At 48.4% G+C, this 12,223-nt stretch overlaps 2 protein-coding genes across 9 annotated transcripts in view; both read left to right on the top strand.

Moving 5' to 3' along the window:
• The window catches only part of GPBP1L1 (GC-rich promoter binding protein 1 like 1), a 64,283-nt gene extending 58,188 nt beyond the window's left edge, over positions 1–6,095 (top strand). For all 8 annotated transcript variants that reach the window (XM_060406189.1, XM_027969386.3, XM_060406136.1 and 5 more), the window contains 3 exons: positions 211–335; positions 3,894–3,996; positions 5,033–6,095. In XM_060406189.1, coding sequence (XP_060262172.1) covers positions 211–335; positions 3,894–3,996; positions 5,033–5,185 — 381 coding nt within the window. In that variant the 3' untranslated portion in view covers positions 5,186–6,095. The remainder of the gene's footprint in view (positions 1–210; positions 336–3,893; positions 3,997–5,032) is intronic.
• Positions 6,096–7,809: 1,714 nt separating this feature from the next.
• On the top strand, positions 7,810–11,555 carry CCDC17 (coiled-coil domain containing 17). The gene is given in 13 exon segments (XM_060396813.1): positions 7,810–8,067; positions 8,145–8,219; positions 8,330–8,552; positions 8,643–8,805; positions 8,980–9,063; positions 9,152–9,270; positions 9,515–9,628; positions 9,851–9,987; positions 10,097–10,194; positions 10,346–10,549; positions 10,719–10,929; positions 11,001–11,111; positions 11,403–11,555. Coding segments are annotated over 13 exon segments (1,866 nt in total). The 5' UTR covers positions 7,810–7,893.
• Positions 11,556–12,223: the final 668 nt, after the last annotated feature.

Genomic DNA, 12,223 nt, shown 5'->3' with positions numbered 1-12,223 from the left:
GCAGCTAGTAACTTCTGCCACAGTTGACCTAACCTGAAGGTAAGGTGGTAGCCAGGTGGTATCTTTTGGAATCTTAGCAAGATGAGCAAGTTCTCATTTTTAAGTGGGAAAAACCTGTGGGCCAAGGTAGAAAGCATCTCCTTAATCTCTTAGATTGCTTATCTTGCCCCAGTAGATGATTAAACTAAACATGTCCGTCCTGTCCTCCAGTCGGAGGACAACAGCACACCTGAACCAAAGGAAAATGGGGAGGAAGGCTGCCACCAGAATGGTCTCGCGCTCCCTGTAGAGGAGGATGGGGAGGCCCTCTCGCACTCTTTGGAAGCAGAGCACAGGTAAGTGAGGACCACATACACGGCTATATATGACCTACAAGGAGTTTGAACATACTTGAGACACCTCCACTTCCAGTACAGACAGAAGTGCCCATAGCAGCGCAGCTGTCCTCTTGTCTGCCACAGGCTGGCCTGTTGCTCACTGGGTATATTCCTTTACAGAGTCAACCAGCTTTCCACATGCTTCTCTCCAAGGCTTTCTTGTAGTTCAGTTTCAGACTTAATTTATGGCTTAGGTTAGAAGGGGTGGAGTGGGTGAGGCCTGTTTCCTAGAGCTGTTATAGTGGCCCCTTTGGCTTCTCTCGGGATTTATGAGGCCTGTTTTTTTAAATGAGGGCCTTGAACACAGAGCCAGCCGAGGTGTCTGGCCAACTGGATGGCAGATGGGACCTGCCAGGTACCTTCCTGAAAAGGAGCTCCTGTCCAGAGGAACTTAAAAAGGGGTAAACAAGATCACTGTTCATACTGTTCATGGGGTTCTCAAGGCAAGAATACTGAAGTGGTTTGCCATTCCCTTCTCCAGTGGACCACATTCTGTCAGACCTCGCCACCATGACCCACCCATCGTGGGCTTAAACTGAAGAAAGTAGGGAAAACCACTAGACCATTCAGGTACGACCTAAATCAAATCCCTTATGATTATACAGTGGAAGTAAGAAATAGACTTAAGGGACTAGATCTGATAGAGTGCCTAATGAACTATGGAATGAGGTTCATGACATTGTACAGGAGACAGGGATCAAGACCATCCCCATGGAAAAGAAATGCAAAAAAGCAAAACGGCTGTCTGAGGAGGCCTTACAAATAGCTGTGAAAAGAAGTGAAAAGCAAAGGAGAAAAGGAAAAATATAAGCATCTGAATGCAGAGTTCCAAAGAATAGCAAGAAGAGATAAAGCCTTCCTCAGTGATCAATGCAGAGAAATAGAGGAAAACAACAGAATGGGAAAGACGAGATCTCTTCAAGAAAATTAGAGATACCAAGGGAACATTTCATGCAAAGATGGGCTCAATAAAGGACAGAAATGGTCTGGACCTAACAGAAGCAGAAGATATTAAGAAGAGGTGGCAAGAATATATAGAAGAACTGTACAAAAAAGAGCTTCATGACCAAGATAATCACGATGGTGTGATCACTCACCTAGAGCCAGACATCCTGGAATGTGAAGTCAAGTGGGCCTTAGAAAGCATCACTACGAATAAAGTTAGTGGAGGTGATGGCATTCCAGTTGAGCTACTTCAAATGCTGAAAGACGATGCTGTGAAAGTGCTGCACTCAGTATGCCAACAAATTTGGAAACCTCAGCAGTGGCCACAGGACTGGAAAAGGTCAGTTTTCATTCCAATCCCAAAGGCAATGCCAAAGAATGCTCAAACTACTGCACAGTTGCACTCATCTCACACGCTAGTGAAGTAATGCTCAAAATTCTCCAAGCCAGGCTTCAGCAATACGTGAACCGTGAACTCCCTGATGTTCAAGCTGGTTTTTAGAAAAGGCAGAGGAACCAGAGATCAAATTGCCAACATCCGCTGGACCATGGAAAAAGCAAGAGAGTTCCAGAAAAAACATCTATTTTTGCTTTATTGACTATGCCAAAGCCTTTGACTGTGTGGATCACAATAAACTGTGGTGAATTCTGAAAGAGATGGGGATACCAGACCACCTGACCTGCCTCTTGAGAAACCTATATGCAGGTCAGGAAGCAACAGTTAGAACTGGACACGGAACAACAGACTGGTTCCAAATAGGAAAAGGGGTACGTCAAGGCTGTATATTGTCACCCTGCTTATTTAACTTCTATACGGAGTACATCATGAGAAACGGTGGGCTGGAAGAAGCACAAGCTGGAATCAAAGATTGCTGGGAGAAATATCAATAACCTCAGATATGCAGATGACACCACCCTTATGGCAGATAGTGAAGAGGAACTAAAAAGCCTCTTGATGAAAGTGAAAGAGGAGAGTGAAAAAGTTGGCTTAAAGCTCAACATTCAGAAAACGAAGATCATGGCATCTGGTCCCATCAATTCATGGGGAATAGATGGGGAAACAGTGGAAACGGGCTCCAAAATCACTGCAGATGGTGACTGCAGCCATGAAATTAAAAGACGCTTACTCCTTGGGAGAAAAGTTATGACCAACCTAGATAGCATATTGAAAAGCAGAGACATTACTTTGCCAACAAAGGTCCATCTAGTCAAGGCTATGGCTTTTCCTGTGGTCATGTATGGATGTGAGAGTTGGACTGTGAAGAAAGCTGAGCGCCAAAGAATTGATGCTTTTGAACTGTGGTGTTGGAGAAGACTCTTGAGAGTCCCTTGGACTGCAAGGAGATCCAACCAGTCCATTCTGAAGGAGATCAGTCCTGGGTCTTCTTTGGAAGGAATGATGCTGAAGCTGAAACTCCAGTACTTTGGCCACCTCATGTGAAGAGTTGACTCACTGAAAAAGCCTCTGATGCTGGGAGGGATTGGGGGGCAGGAGAAGGGGACGACAGAGAATGAGATGGCTGGATGGACATGAGTCTGAGTGAACTCCAGGAGTTGGTGATGGACAGGGAGACCTGGCGTGCTACAGTTCATGGGGTCGCAAAGAGTCGGACACGACTGAGCGACTGAACTGAACTGCAACAAGATTACAAAGTTATGGGTTCACAATGCCATGAAATTAAGAGAACTCGGAGTGTCTTCCCTGGTGGTCCAGTGGTTAATTCTCCATGCTTCCACTGCAGGGGCATGGCTTCCATTCCTGGTGAGGGAAGTAAGATCCCACATGCTGTGTTGTGCAGTCAAGAAAAATAATAACTTAGGTACATGTTGCTATGTGCTGATTTGCTCATGGGAGACAGTGAGATTTCTTTGGTTTTGCTTTTGGGACAGTTTGACTCTTCTTTATTCTGCTGCTTCTACATAAGAGTTCTCTTATGTAGAACTCTTATGCTCTGGAAAGAGCAACTGTGTATTGATTTTGTATCCTGCAACTTTGCCAAATTCACTGATTAGCTATAGTAATTTTCTGATACCATCTTGTACAGTATCATGTCATCTGCAAACAGTGAAAGCTTTACTACTTCTTTTCCAATCTGAATTTTTTTATTTTTCTTTTCTGATTGCTGTAGCTAGGACTTCAAAAACTATGTTGAATAATAGTGGTGAAAGTGGATACCCTTGTCTTGTTCCTGATCTTAGGGGGGATGCTTTCAGTTTTTCACCGTTTAGAATGTTTGCTGTAGGCTTATATATGGCCTTTACTGTGTTGAGGTAGGCGCCTTCTATGCCCATTTTTTAAAGAGTTTTAATCATGAATAGGTGCTGAATTTTGTCAAAGGCTTCTTCTGCATCTATTGAGATTGGAAAGAGCAACTGTGGAGATCTACCATCTAATTCCAAGCACCTAAGTAGTCATGATTAAAGCTTATCCTTCTGAGTATAAAGAGAAAAACCCACATTTCTTCTCTTAAGTGGATACCATTTTCCCTGGGCAGGAAAGTTTCTATGGAAAGTTAAGGGCTTCCCCCCCACTTAAAGCTGTATTTTCTTTGCCTGACCTGCTTCTACTAGGTTACTGAAAGCAATGGGATGGCAGGAGTATCCTGAAAATGACGAGAATTGTCTTCCCCTCACAGAGGATGAGCTCAGAGAGTTCCATATGAAGACAGAGCAGGTATGTGGTAAACTTTGCTGGAGAGCAGTTAATGACTAAGAGAAAACATCCCAGTTTAGGGTGTGAGAAGGACCTTGAGAAAGAAAACAATAAATAAGTCGCCACTGTAGAAATACAGAGGAGCATCCCAGGCCATAAGGACCTCCAGTGGTGGACACAGAACCTGGTCGGTAGTTAGCAGGTTACAGAAAGCAATGTTATTTCATCCTGGAAGCTCTAACTCCTCATCAGAACCACAACGCTCTTTTCCAAGGTTATGGGCTGAGCCCTTGGCCCCTGGGGAAGAAGGCTAACCCTGCTCTGCTTGCAGCTCTGTGGATTCCCTCTGGTGCCTCAGCTAGAGCCAAGAAACCAAATAGTCTCTCTGAATTCAACAAATGGCTAGATTCTTTCTCTGACTAAAACACTGCCAGGTCCCTACAAACCTCATAGAACTTAAGTTCTGGTGGTATGTATTTAAAGCATAAATAACAGTGATGTTAAATCCTATAAAGAAAAGTATAGGCTGACATAAAGACCTCAGTACTCAGAACTCTGTTCCTCTGTCATTGTCATCACCTGAGAACTCGTGGAAATAAGAAATCTTGAACCCTACCTCAGACATACCAATCAGTCTGCATTTTAAAGAAATCCTTAGGTGATTCATTTGCACATTGCAGTTCAAAAAGCACTGCTGTAAGAAATCTTCAGTTTCTTAGAAGAAAGAACATTCTTAGAACATTCTGGCTAAAATTGAGCTGAAGCCTGGCCTTTCCCAACTTCCCTGATGGCTCAGGAGTAAAGAATCCGCCTGGAATACAGAAGACCTGGTCTTGATTCCTGGATCAAGAAGATCCCCTGGAGAAGGGAATGGCAACCCACTCCAGTATTCTTGCCTGGGAAATGCCATGGACAGAGGAGCCAGATGGGCTCAGTCCATGGGATTGCAGAGTTGACCGAGCACCTAACACTTTCACTTTCTGGCCTTTGCCAGGTCCTAGGGGCCAGTGTAGTGACTGATGATTGTCTTTTTCTTTTTTTCCCATGCCAACCACAGCTGAGAAGAAATGGCTTTGGAAAGAATGGCTTCTTGCAGAGTCGAAGTTCCAGCCTATTCTCCCCTTGGAGAAGCACTTGCAGGGCAGAGTTTGAGGACTCAGACACGGAGACAAGTAGCAGTGAGACATCTGATGACGATGCCTGGAAGTAGGCGTATAAATGCTCACAGTGAAATCTGACCCAGTAAACTCAGCTTGTGTGTTTAGGGGTTATACAGAAGAAATCGTTCTTTTCCTTTTCCTTTTCTTATGTTATTGTTGAATACTTCATGCACAAGGGAAATAATCATATCCCAAAGAGAGAGCGAGCGATTGGCTTGTTTAGCTTTTGTTGTTGTTCTTCCCTGTTATCTGCTTAATAGAGAGAACTTTGTGTGGTGGGAAAGATTTTTAAAACACACACACACACACAGTGTATACGGGGCAATGCACAGGTGGGAGCTGGCAGTGCACAGAGGAGGAGACACTGGTCTGCAGCAACAGCTTCTACTACCAGCCCTTGGGGCACTCACCCCTGTGCTCAAGCAATCATTGTCAATGACAAAGTGACTATTGAAGTTATAATTGTATTAAATTAATGCTAATAATTTGGATATTTTATTTTATTTCTGGCTGCTCGGGTAACGTTAGCCCTTAACCAAGCATATGTGGTTTTTTCCCTTTTTTTTTTTTTTCTTTCTGGGTACAGCTGTAAAATATTTGGATATAGGAAATGTTGTGTTATTCTTGCAGCCTTGATATTCAGGGTGGATTGTAAAATATAAATTTTTGTGAGATTTCAAAGATTAAGATTATTTTGATAACATTATTTACAGATTTAAAAGATGTGGTTATCACAAGTCTGTTGAGGGGAAAACTACTGCATAAAATAACTAACTTGGAATAAATATTTTGCATCAGTTTGGATTGTCTTGTGTAAGAAGTATATTTTCTTTAAAATTAGATGAGTGGATTTAGAGGTCTGAGGAAATCTGAATTCAAACACACCTGTTTCTCCTTTTAGCAGATACATTTTGATGCAGAAAAACCTGTGCAATAAACTACCAGTAATAAAACCAGAAACCCAAGTTTCCTTTCTGAAGCTGTTTTTCACTGCCCATGTATTTGCCAGTGTAACTATTTTAAGGAACTCTGTGCCTCAATATTCCTGCTAAATAAGAATATAGGGTTTCCCAGGCATTGTGCAAGGCCCTGGGAATGCAAGGAGCACCCAACTCAATAGGGAAGAGAAGAAACAGTTACATTAAAAATGGAATCTTAGGCCAAGATCTGATGGACAATTTGAAGTTAACAGATCACTGATAGTGGCATTCTTTGACCAGCTGTATATCACGTGGTCCCTAGTGGATATAGCAGCCCAAGATTATGCTCTAATGGGAGACAAGCAAAGGGGTAACAGGCCCAACCACTTATAAAGATAACTATCTTATAGTGGAGATTCCAGAAGGGGTAGAGACTAGAGGAAGAGAAACTACCATGATACTTGGTAGATTCTAAAGGATAGGAAGGCAGAGTACTAATAAGAAAACTTGGGACTTCCCTAGTGATCTAGTGGATAAGACGCCATGGTTCCAGTGTAGGAGGCAAGGGTTCAATCCCCTATCAGGAAACTAGGGTTCCCATGTGCCATGTGGGCGGTCAAGAGAGACAGAAATTAATAGAGGAAGGAAGGAAAAGAAAAAATTTGACAGTTATGACACAACATTAATTGTGAATCTTGATTTCAGTATTAAAATATGAAAAATGTGCATCTTAGGCTCAATGAAATACTATTAAATGAACTATAAATTGGAAATGAGAAGTAGGTTGAGTTAGACATATCCTGTATATTTGGTTTTGGGCTTTGCCACTTGTGCTCTCAGAACAAATTTCTAAAATGTAGACCTTTTCTCACTTGAAATTGAGCTGGACTTTGATTACATACTTTGAAATACTTTGTAACCTGCTGCTGCTCCTACCTTGGCCTTAAGTACCTGGAGGTGAGGTGACCACTACCTGCTTGTTTAGAAACATGGAGCTAGGTCAGAGCTCCTGTTTCTGTTGGATTCATCTACTTGGGGAGCTGGCAGGGAGATCTGGTCAGCAGGAATGGGGCCTGTGTGGGCCCCAGTCTCGAGTGAAGGGCTACCTTTTTGTATTTTATTTCCTTTTCTGATGGATTGTGTTCTCCCAGAACCACCTTTTCTGGGCTGTGCCGATTGATTATCTTGGTTGTGGCGGCAGGGGGTTGGGTGGGGGTTGGCGGGTGGCAGGAACTGGGAGTTGGGGAGCCTTGGTGTGACTTGGTTATGCAAAAGATGTTACCTCCAGAGCGGCATGGTGGAAGGAAATGCTTGTTACTCAACCAGCAAGTCATGGTTTCCAGGCACAATGTCTTCTCTCCCAAGTATTCCCTGGATGGACAATGACATTTAACTTGGGATACATCCACTTGGGCAAAACTAGAATGAAGAAGATGACACTTTTCTGCCAGAGGCTATTAAATGACCAAGATGAAGTATGTGATATGGACTCAGCTATTCCAGGAGGCAGCTGTTTGCTCCCCTTTATTAATGTAGGCAGAAAAACCAAGGCGTGGTGGTAAGAGATTACCTATACTCGTACAGTGAGGTGGAACAATGCTTTAACAGTGTTTTTCAAGCCAGGGACTCCTCCCTAAGGTGACTAAGCCTTCCCACTCATTGTCCAGACCTGCCCAGACCTGAGGTGGTTGCCCAGGGAGCTAAAGCTTCTCCCCAAACAAACTTGACCTGGTAAACGAGGTCTTTTCCTCTCTGCCTTTGGCTATTTCATCCTCTTTCCCTCTGCCCCTGTCCTGTTTTCTCCAGGTCTTGGCTGGTGTCAGGAAAGGGGTCCCCTCATGGCCTCCCACTCCAGGGAGCCAAGGCTCCTGCCCTGTGGGTCCTGTGACATGGTTTTCCGCTCCTGGGCCCTGCTGGCCACCCACACTCAGCGCTTCTGCATTGGCCGTCAGACCCGGGAGGGGGCAGTTGGAGCACAGCCCCCAGTGGCCACTGAACCACGGGTACCCGGGGTAAGGGCCTCCATGGCCATGAGTGGGTATTGAAGTGACTAACTCTCAGCATTCCTCACCCCACACCCCGTCCGCAGGTTGTGCCACAAGAACACCACGGCCTCCGGGACCAGGAGGCCAGCAAATCAGCTCTGAAGAGGCTAACAGAGGAGGTACACCTGGCTTTCCCCACGGGCACAAAACGGCATTCCCCCCCAACCTTAGAGATCACAAGTGGGTCAGATTACTCCCAACAGAGGCTGCGGGTAACTGTTACCTCCAGGTGCAGCGGCTGCGGCTCTATCTGCAGGAAATGAGACCCTGGGTAACAGAAATCCCCAGGGGGCCACAGGGGTCCTGGAGGCGTTCAGAGGCGACGGCTCAGAGCGCCCACTCCAAGGCTGCTGGCAGCCTGGGCGAGCGGCTGCTGGCGCTGCACTGGACTCACGCAAGGCGCGTGGCAGAGACCGCGGCACAGAGCTGGGCCCTAGAGCAACGCGGCGAGGGTGAGGGGACAGAGCGGGGCTAGGGCCCACCTTTCCCCCTTGCCTTGAGGTCGCCCCACGGCCGTCTGACTTGAGCTCTTACCCCCTCAGAACTGAGCCGGCGCCTCCAAGGTTTGGCCCGGACCGGGAACGGGAAATCACTCATATTCAGCCTGGAGCGAGAGCTTCGAGAACTCCGGGCAGAGACAGGGCGAACGCGGGGGGCTCTGGAGAAGTTAGGGGCGCACGTTCAGCAGCTCCAGGCCAACCCGGTGTAAGAAAGACGCGTGGGAACCCGGGAGAGCTGCGCCTGCGCGGGGCGGGGCTTGAGCGGGGAGGGGGGCTCGGCCTGGAGGCCGCGCGGGAGCCGTCGGGAGGAGGGCGGGGCTACCGGAGACCCTCGTCTTGATCTCTGAAGCGGTCCCGGCGCCGCCGGTCCCGACCCCAGCACCCGGCTGAACACCGTGAGAGAAGCAGAACTCTGTGGTCCGGTGCTACAGGCCACCCCAGGGACTCTGCCTGCGGAGATTGGGTGAGGTCCGGGCCCGGGAATGAGCTCGGGACGAAGCGCTGATCGATTCTGGTAAAACGCTGCTGCCTTCTTGTCCCCTACTCCCTAGGGCCCTGCGTGAGGCCTACATTCGAGGCGGAGGCCGGGACCCTGGCGTTCTGGGCTGGATGTGGCAGCTGCAAGCGGAGGCATCAGCTCTGGAGCTTCGGCGGTCGCGGACCCGCAGGGGTGAACAGGAGCGGGCCAGCCAGGAGACCTCTCTGGAAAGAGGGAAGGGCGGGGAGGGAGGACGCCTTTGGCTTGAGACCCACTTAAGTGAAACTCCGAGGTAGAACACTTGTCTCTGCGGTGGTGGCTAGAATGTTAGCTGACAATTAGCCGTGTTCAGAGAGTACCCAGGCTGGAGAGCTGCTCAGAGCATCTGGTCACCAGAGATCAGAGGTGACGAGTCACATTGGTTCAACCTCAGGAGGACGAACAGGTGCTGCATTCAAGGAGCTTCTAGCAGTGGAGGCTGAAAACCGGCGCCTGGAGGCAGAAATCCTGGCTTTGCAGATGCAGAGGGGCGCAGGCCAGATGCCCTGGGGTCAGTGAGCACCCAGTTCCACCCTGCCCAGCCCTCCCCAGCAGGCCAGGCTCAGAGAAAGGGGTTAGAGGGACCATGCACGGGGAATGCTACCCGTGTCTGCGCCCCATCAGTCCCGTGTCCAGGCGCATCTCCAGGTGTCTGCATGGGTTTGACTTTGGGGGATGAGGTATCTCACTTCCTGCGTCCTGCTCAAGGGCCCCTTCTCTTCCCTGTACCTAGGGCGCGGGGAGCCGAGACTTGGGGCCAATCCGAGCCCAGGCCTGAGGAGGGAAGATCCCCCAAGCCTCCCGCCTCCCGTGGCTCCCCCGCTGCCACCCTCCACCGGAGTCCTGTTCTTGGGTGGCGCTGAGAAGGCTGTGAGGACCGGGGGTTGGATGGGGGCAGTTCTGCTCTGTGCAGCTGGGGGAGCCCAGGGAGCATAGTGGCTGCCTGGGAGACTTTCTGGAATTAACTCTTCCTGCGCAGTCGCAGCTTCCTGGAGCCATGACCAGGAACCTGGCCAGGGACCCGCACTACCTCCTGCCTGCAACTGACATCCTGGGCCCTGCACCCTACAACCCTGGGTGAGGCCTGCTCCCTCCTTCAACATCCTCTGACTTAGTCACTGCTGCTAGTTAAGGAGACCCACTCAGGCCAGCTAGATCACGGAACTGCCTGGGTGGTAGGAGGATGAAGGACTGGAGTGTGTGCGTGTTTGAGACCTGTGTTTCCTAGGGCTGGCTTTGTCATTTTCTATGACTTCCTGCGGGGCCTTGAGGCTTCTTGGGTTTGGGTGCAACTAATGACTGGTTTGGCCCGAGATGGACAGGAATCAGGAGGGACCACAGCGCTACCCCCAGCCCTTTGCCTGCCCCCACCTCCAGCTCCTGGGCCCACCGGCAACTGTGCCATCCTTGCCAGCAAGCAGCTTGTACCCAGGTCAGTACATGGGGATTATTTCCTTGGTGCTTTTTGCCACAGCTGAGGCTTATCCCTCACTCTGCTCTATTTCCTCATCTGTATACAAGGACTCTGACTCTGAGGGCCAAGTCCTAGGAAGGGAGCATAACCACTTCTGGCTCCTGACACATTTTTGGTTTTGCTCTAGGCTACTACCCTCACCATCAGTAGCCTTGGTCTGTGAACTCCGGGCCTGGCAGGGGCTAGCATGGGTTAAGGCACCACAGCCAAAGGCCTGGGCCTCACTAGTGCTATTTGACCAGAATCAGAGATTGCTAAGTGGTCGTTGGCGTCTCCCACTTCGGGCGCTCCCCCTGGACCCCAGCCTTAGCCCTGGGCAGCTGAACGGGATTCCCCAGGTGAGTGTGGAGGATGAGGGCTGGGTCTGCTCCTTCACGTTACAGATACAAGACCATTTCACCTTTCCCAGGTTAATCAGGCTGAGCTCTTTGTGCGACTGGTGAATGCAAGAGATGCAGATGTCCAGACCCTGGCAGAGATCAATCCAGCAGATGCCCAGGAGTACCAGTACCCACCTCTGGTGAGGGCCCAACTGGAGCGGGGACACCACAGGTGTGGTTGATGTGGTTAATAACCAGCCTTTGTTGACCACTATGCACTTACCAAGCCATTACTATCTCATGTGAACTCATGAGATTCACATATCCTATTAGGTCCGTACTACTGTGTCAACAGATAAGGAAATGAGAGCACAATGAGGTTAACTTGGTTCACAGTAAGCAGTTAACTGTGAAGTGGTATGACACCAGACGCTGTGCTGTTAACCTCCAAACAAAGACTGCTGCAGATCTACCCTCTCCTTGTTCCACAGGTACCCAACTCATCTTCACCAGAAGCCAGCCCCCTTGCCCCAAAAACTGCCTTTGTTGACCCCCCTCCTCCCGAAGATGCCTGAACCAGCAGACTCAGGCACAGAGAAGAGGGTCCCCTCCCCACAGCTTTGACCCACCCCCACTGGCTCTGAGTCCAAAAGAAGAATGGGGATATGAGTAGCTTTAATGTGCACAAGACTGGGGCCTACACTGAGGCCTCTTCTGGGATCTGCAACTTTACAAACTCCATGTTCTGACAAGAGTATGGAAAACAAATACAGATGTGAGCACATAACATGAGCTCCAATCCCAGCTCTAACTTCCACAAGCACTTGGCCTTTACCTATTATCCTTTTGTTTAAAAAAAAAAATGTGAGGATTAAACATGTCAGGTTTATAATATTGTCTAGCATATAAATTCTTTGAAAGGTGACTTGGAGTCTTTCATTCAGCTAAAGGAACTCTATGAGCTCCTTCCCATGTGTTGTTGTTTTTTTTTTTTTTTTTGCTAAAGCCAGTCTTACTGCCCACTTATTTATCCCAGCTTCTTCACATCCTCCAGGAAGCCTTCCAGATTCTCAAGGTCACCATAAAACAGGGAGCTCCTGTAGCCTATCTACTTACAAACAACCCAGTCATGTTCCCCCCAAGTTGGCAGGGGGCTCATCAGAGGTGAAATCCAGCTGAAATTATATTGGGCCTGGCTTCAGACCCCAGTGTCGGCAAAATCAAAGGCTTGATAATTAAGAGCTAGCTGCCTTTGCCTCCAACACTGGATGTTCAAACTCCAGGTTCTAACCTGCTATCTGTCCAGTGCAGC

This window comes from Ovis aries, chromosome 1 (genome assembly GCF_016772045.2).
Source record: "Ovis aries strain OAR_USU_Benz2616 breed Rambouillet chromosome 1, ARS-UI_Ramb_v3.0, whole genome shotgun sequence".
In the NCBI taxonomy this organism is placed as follows: Eukaryota; Metazoa; Chordata; class Mammalia; order Artiodactyla; family Bovidae; genus Ovis; species Ovis aries.
Note: the sequence above shows the minus strand (reverse complement) of the source record. Positions and strands in the feature narration are given on the sequence as shown.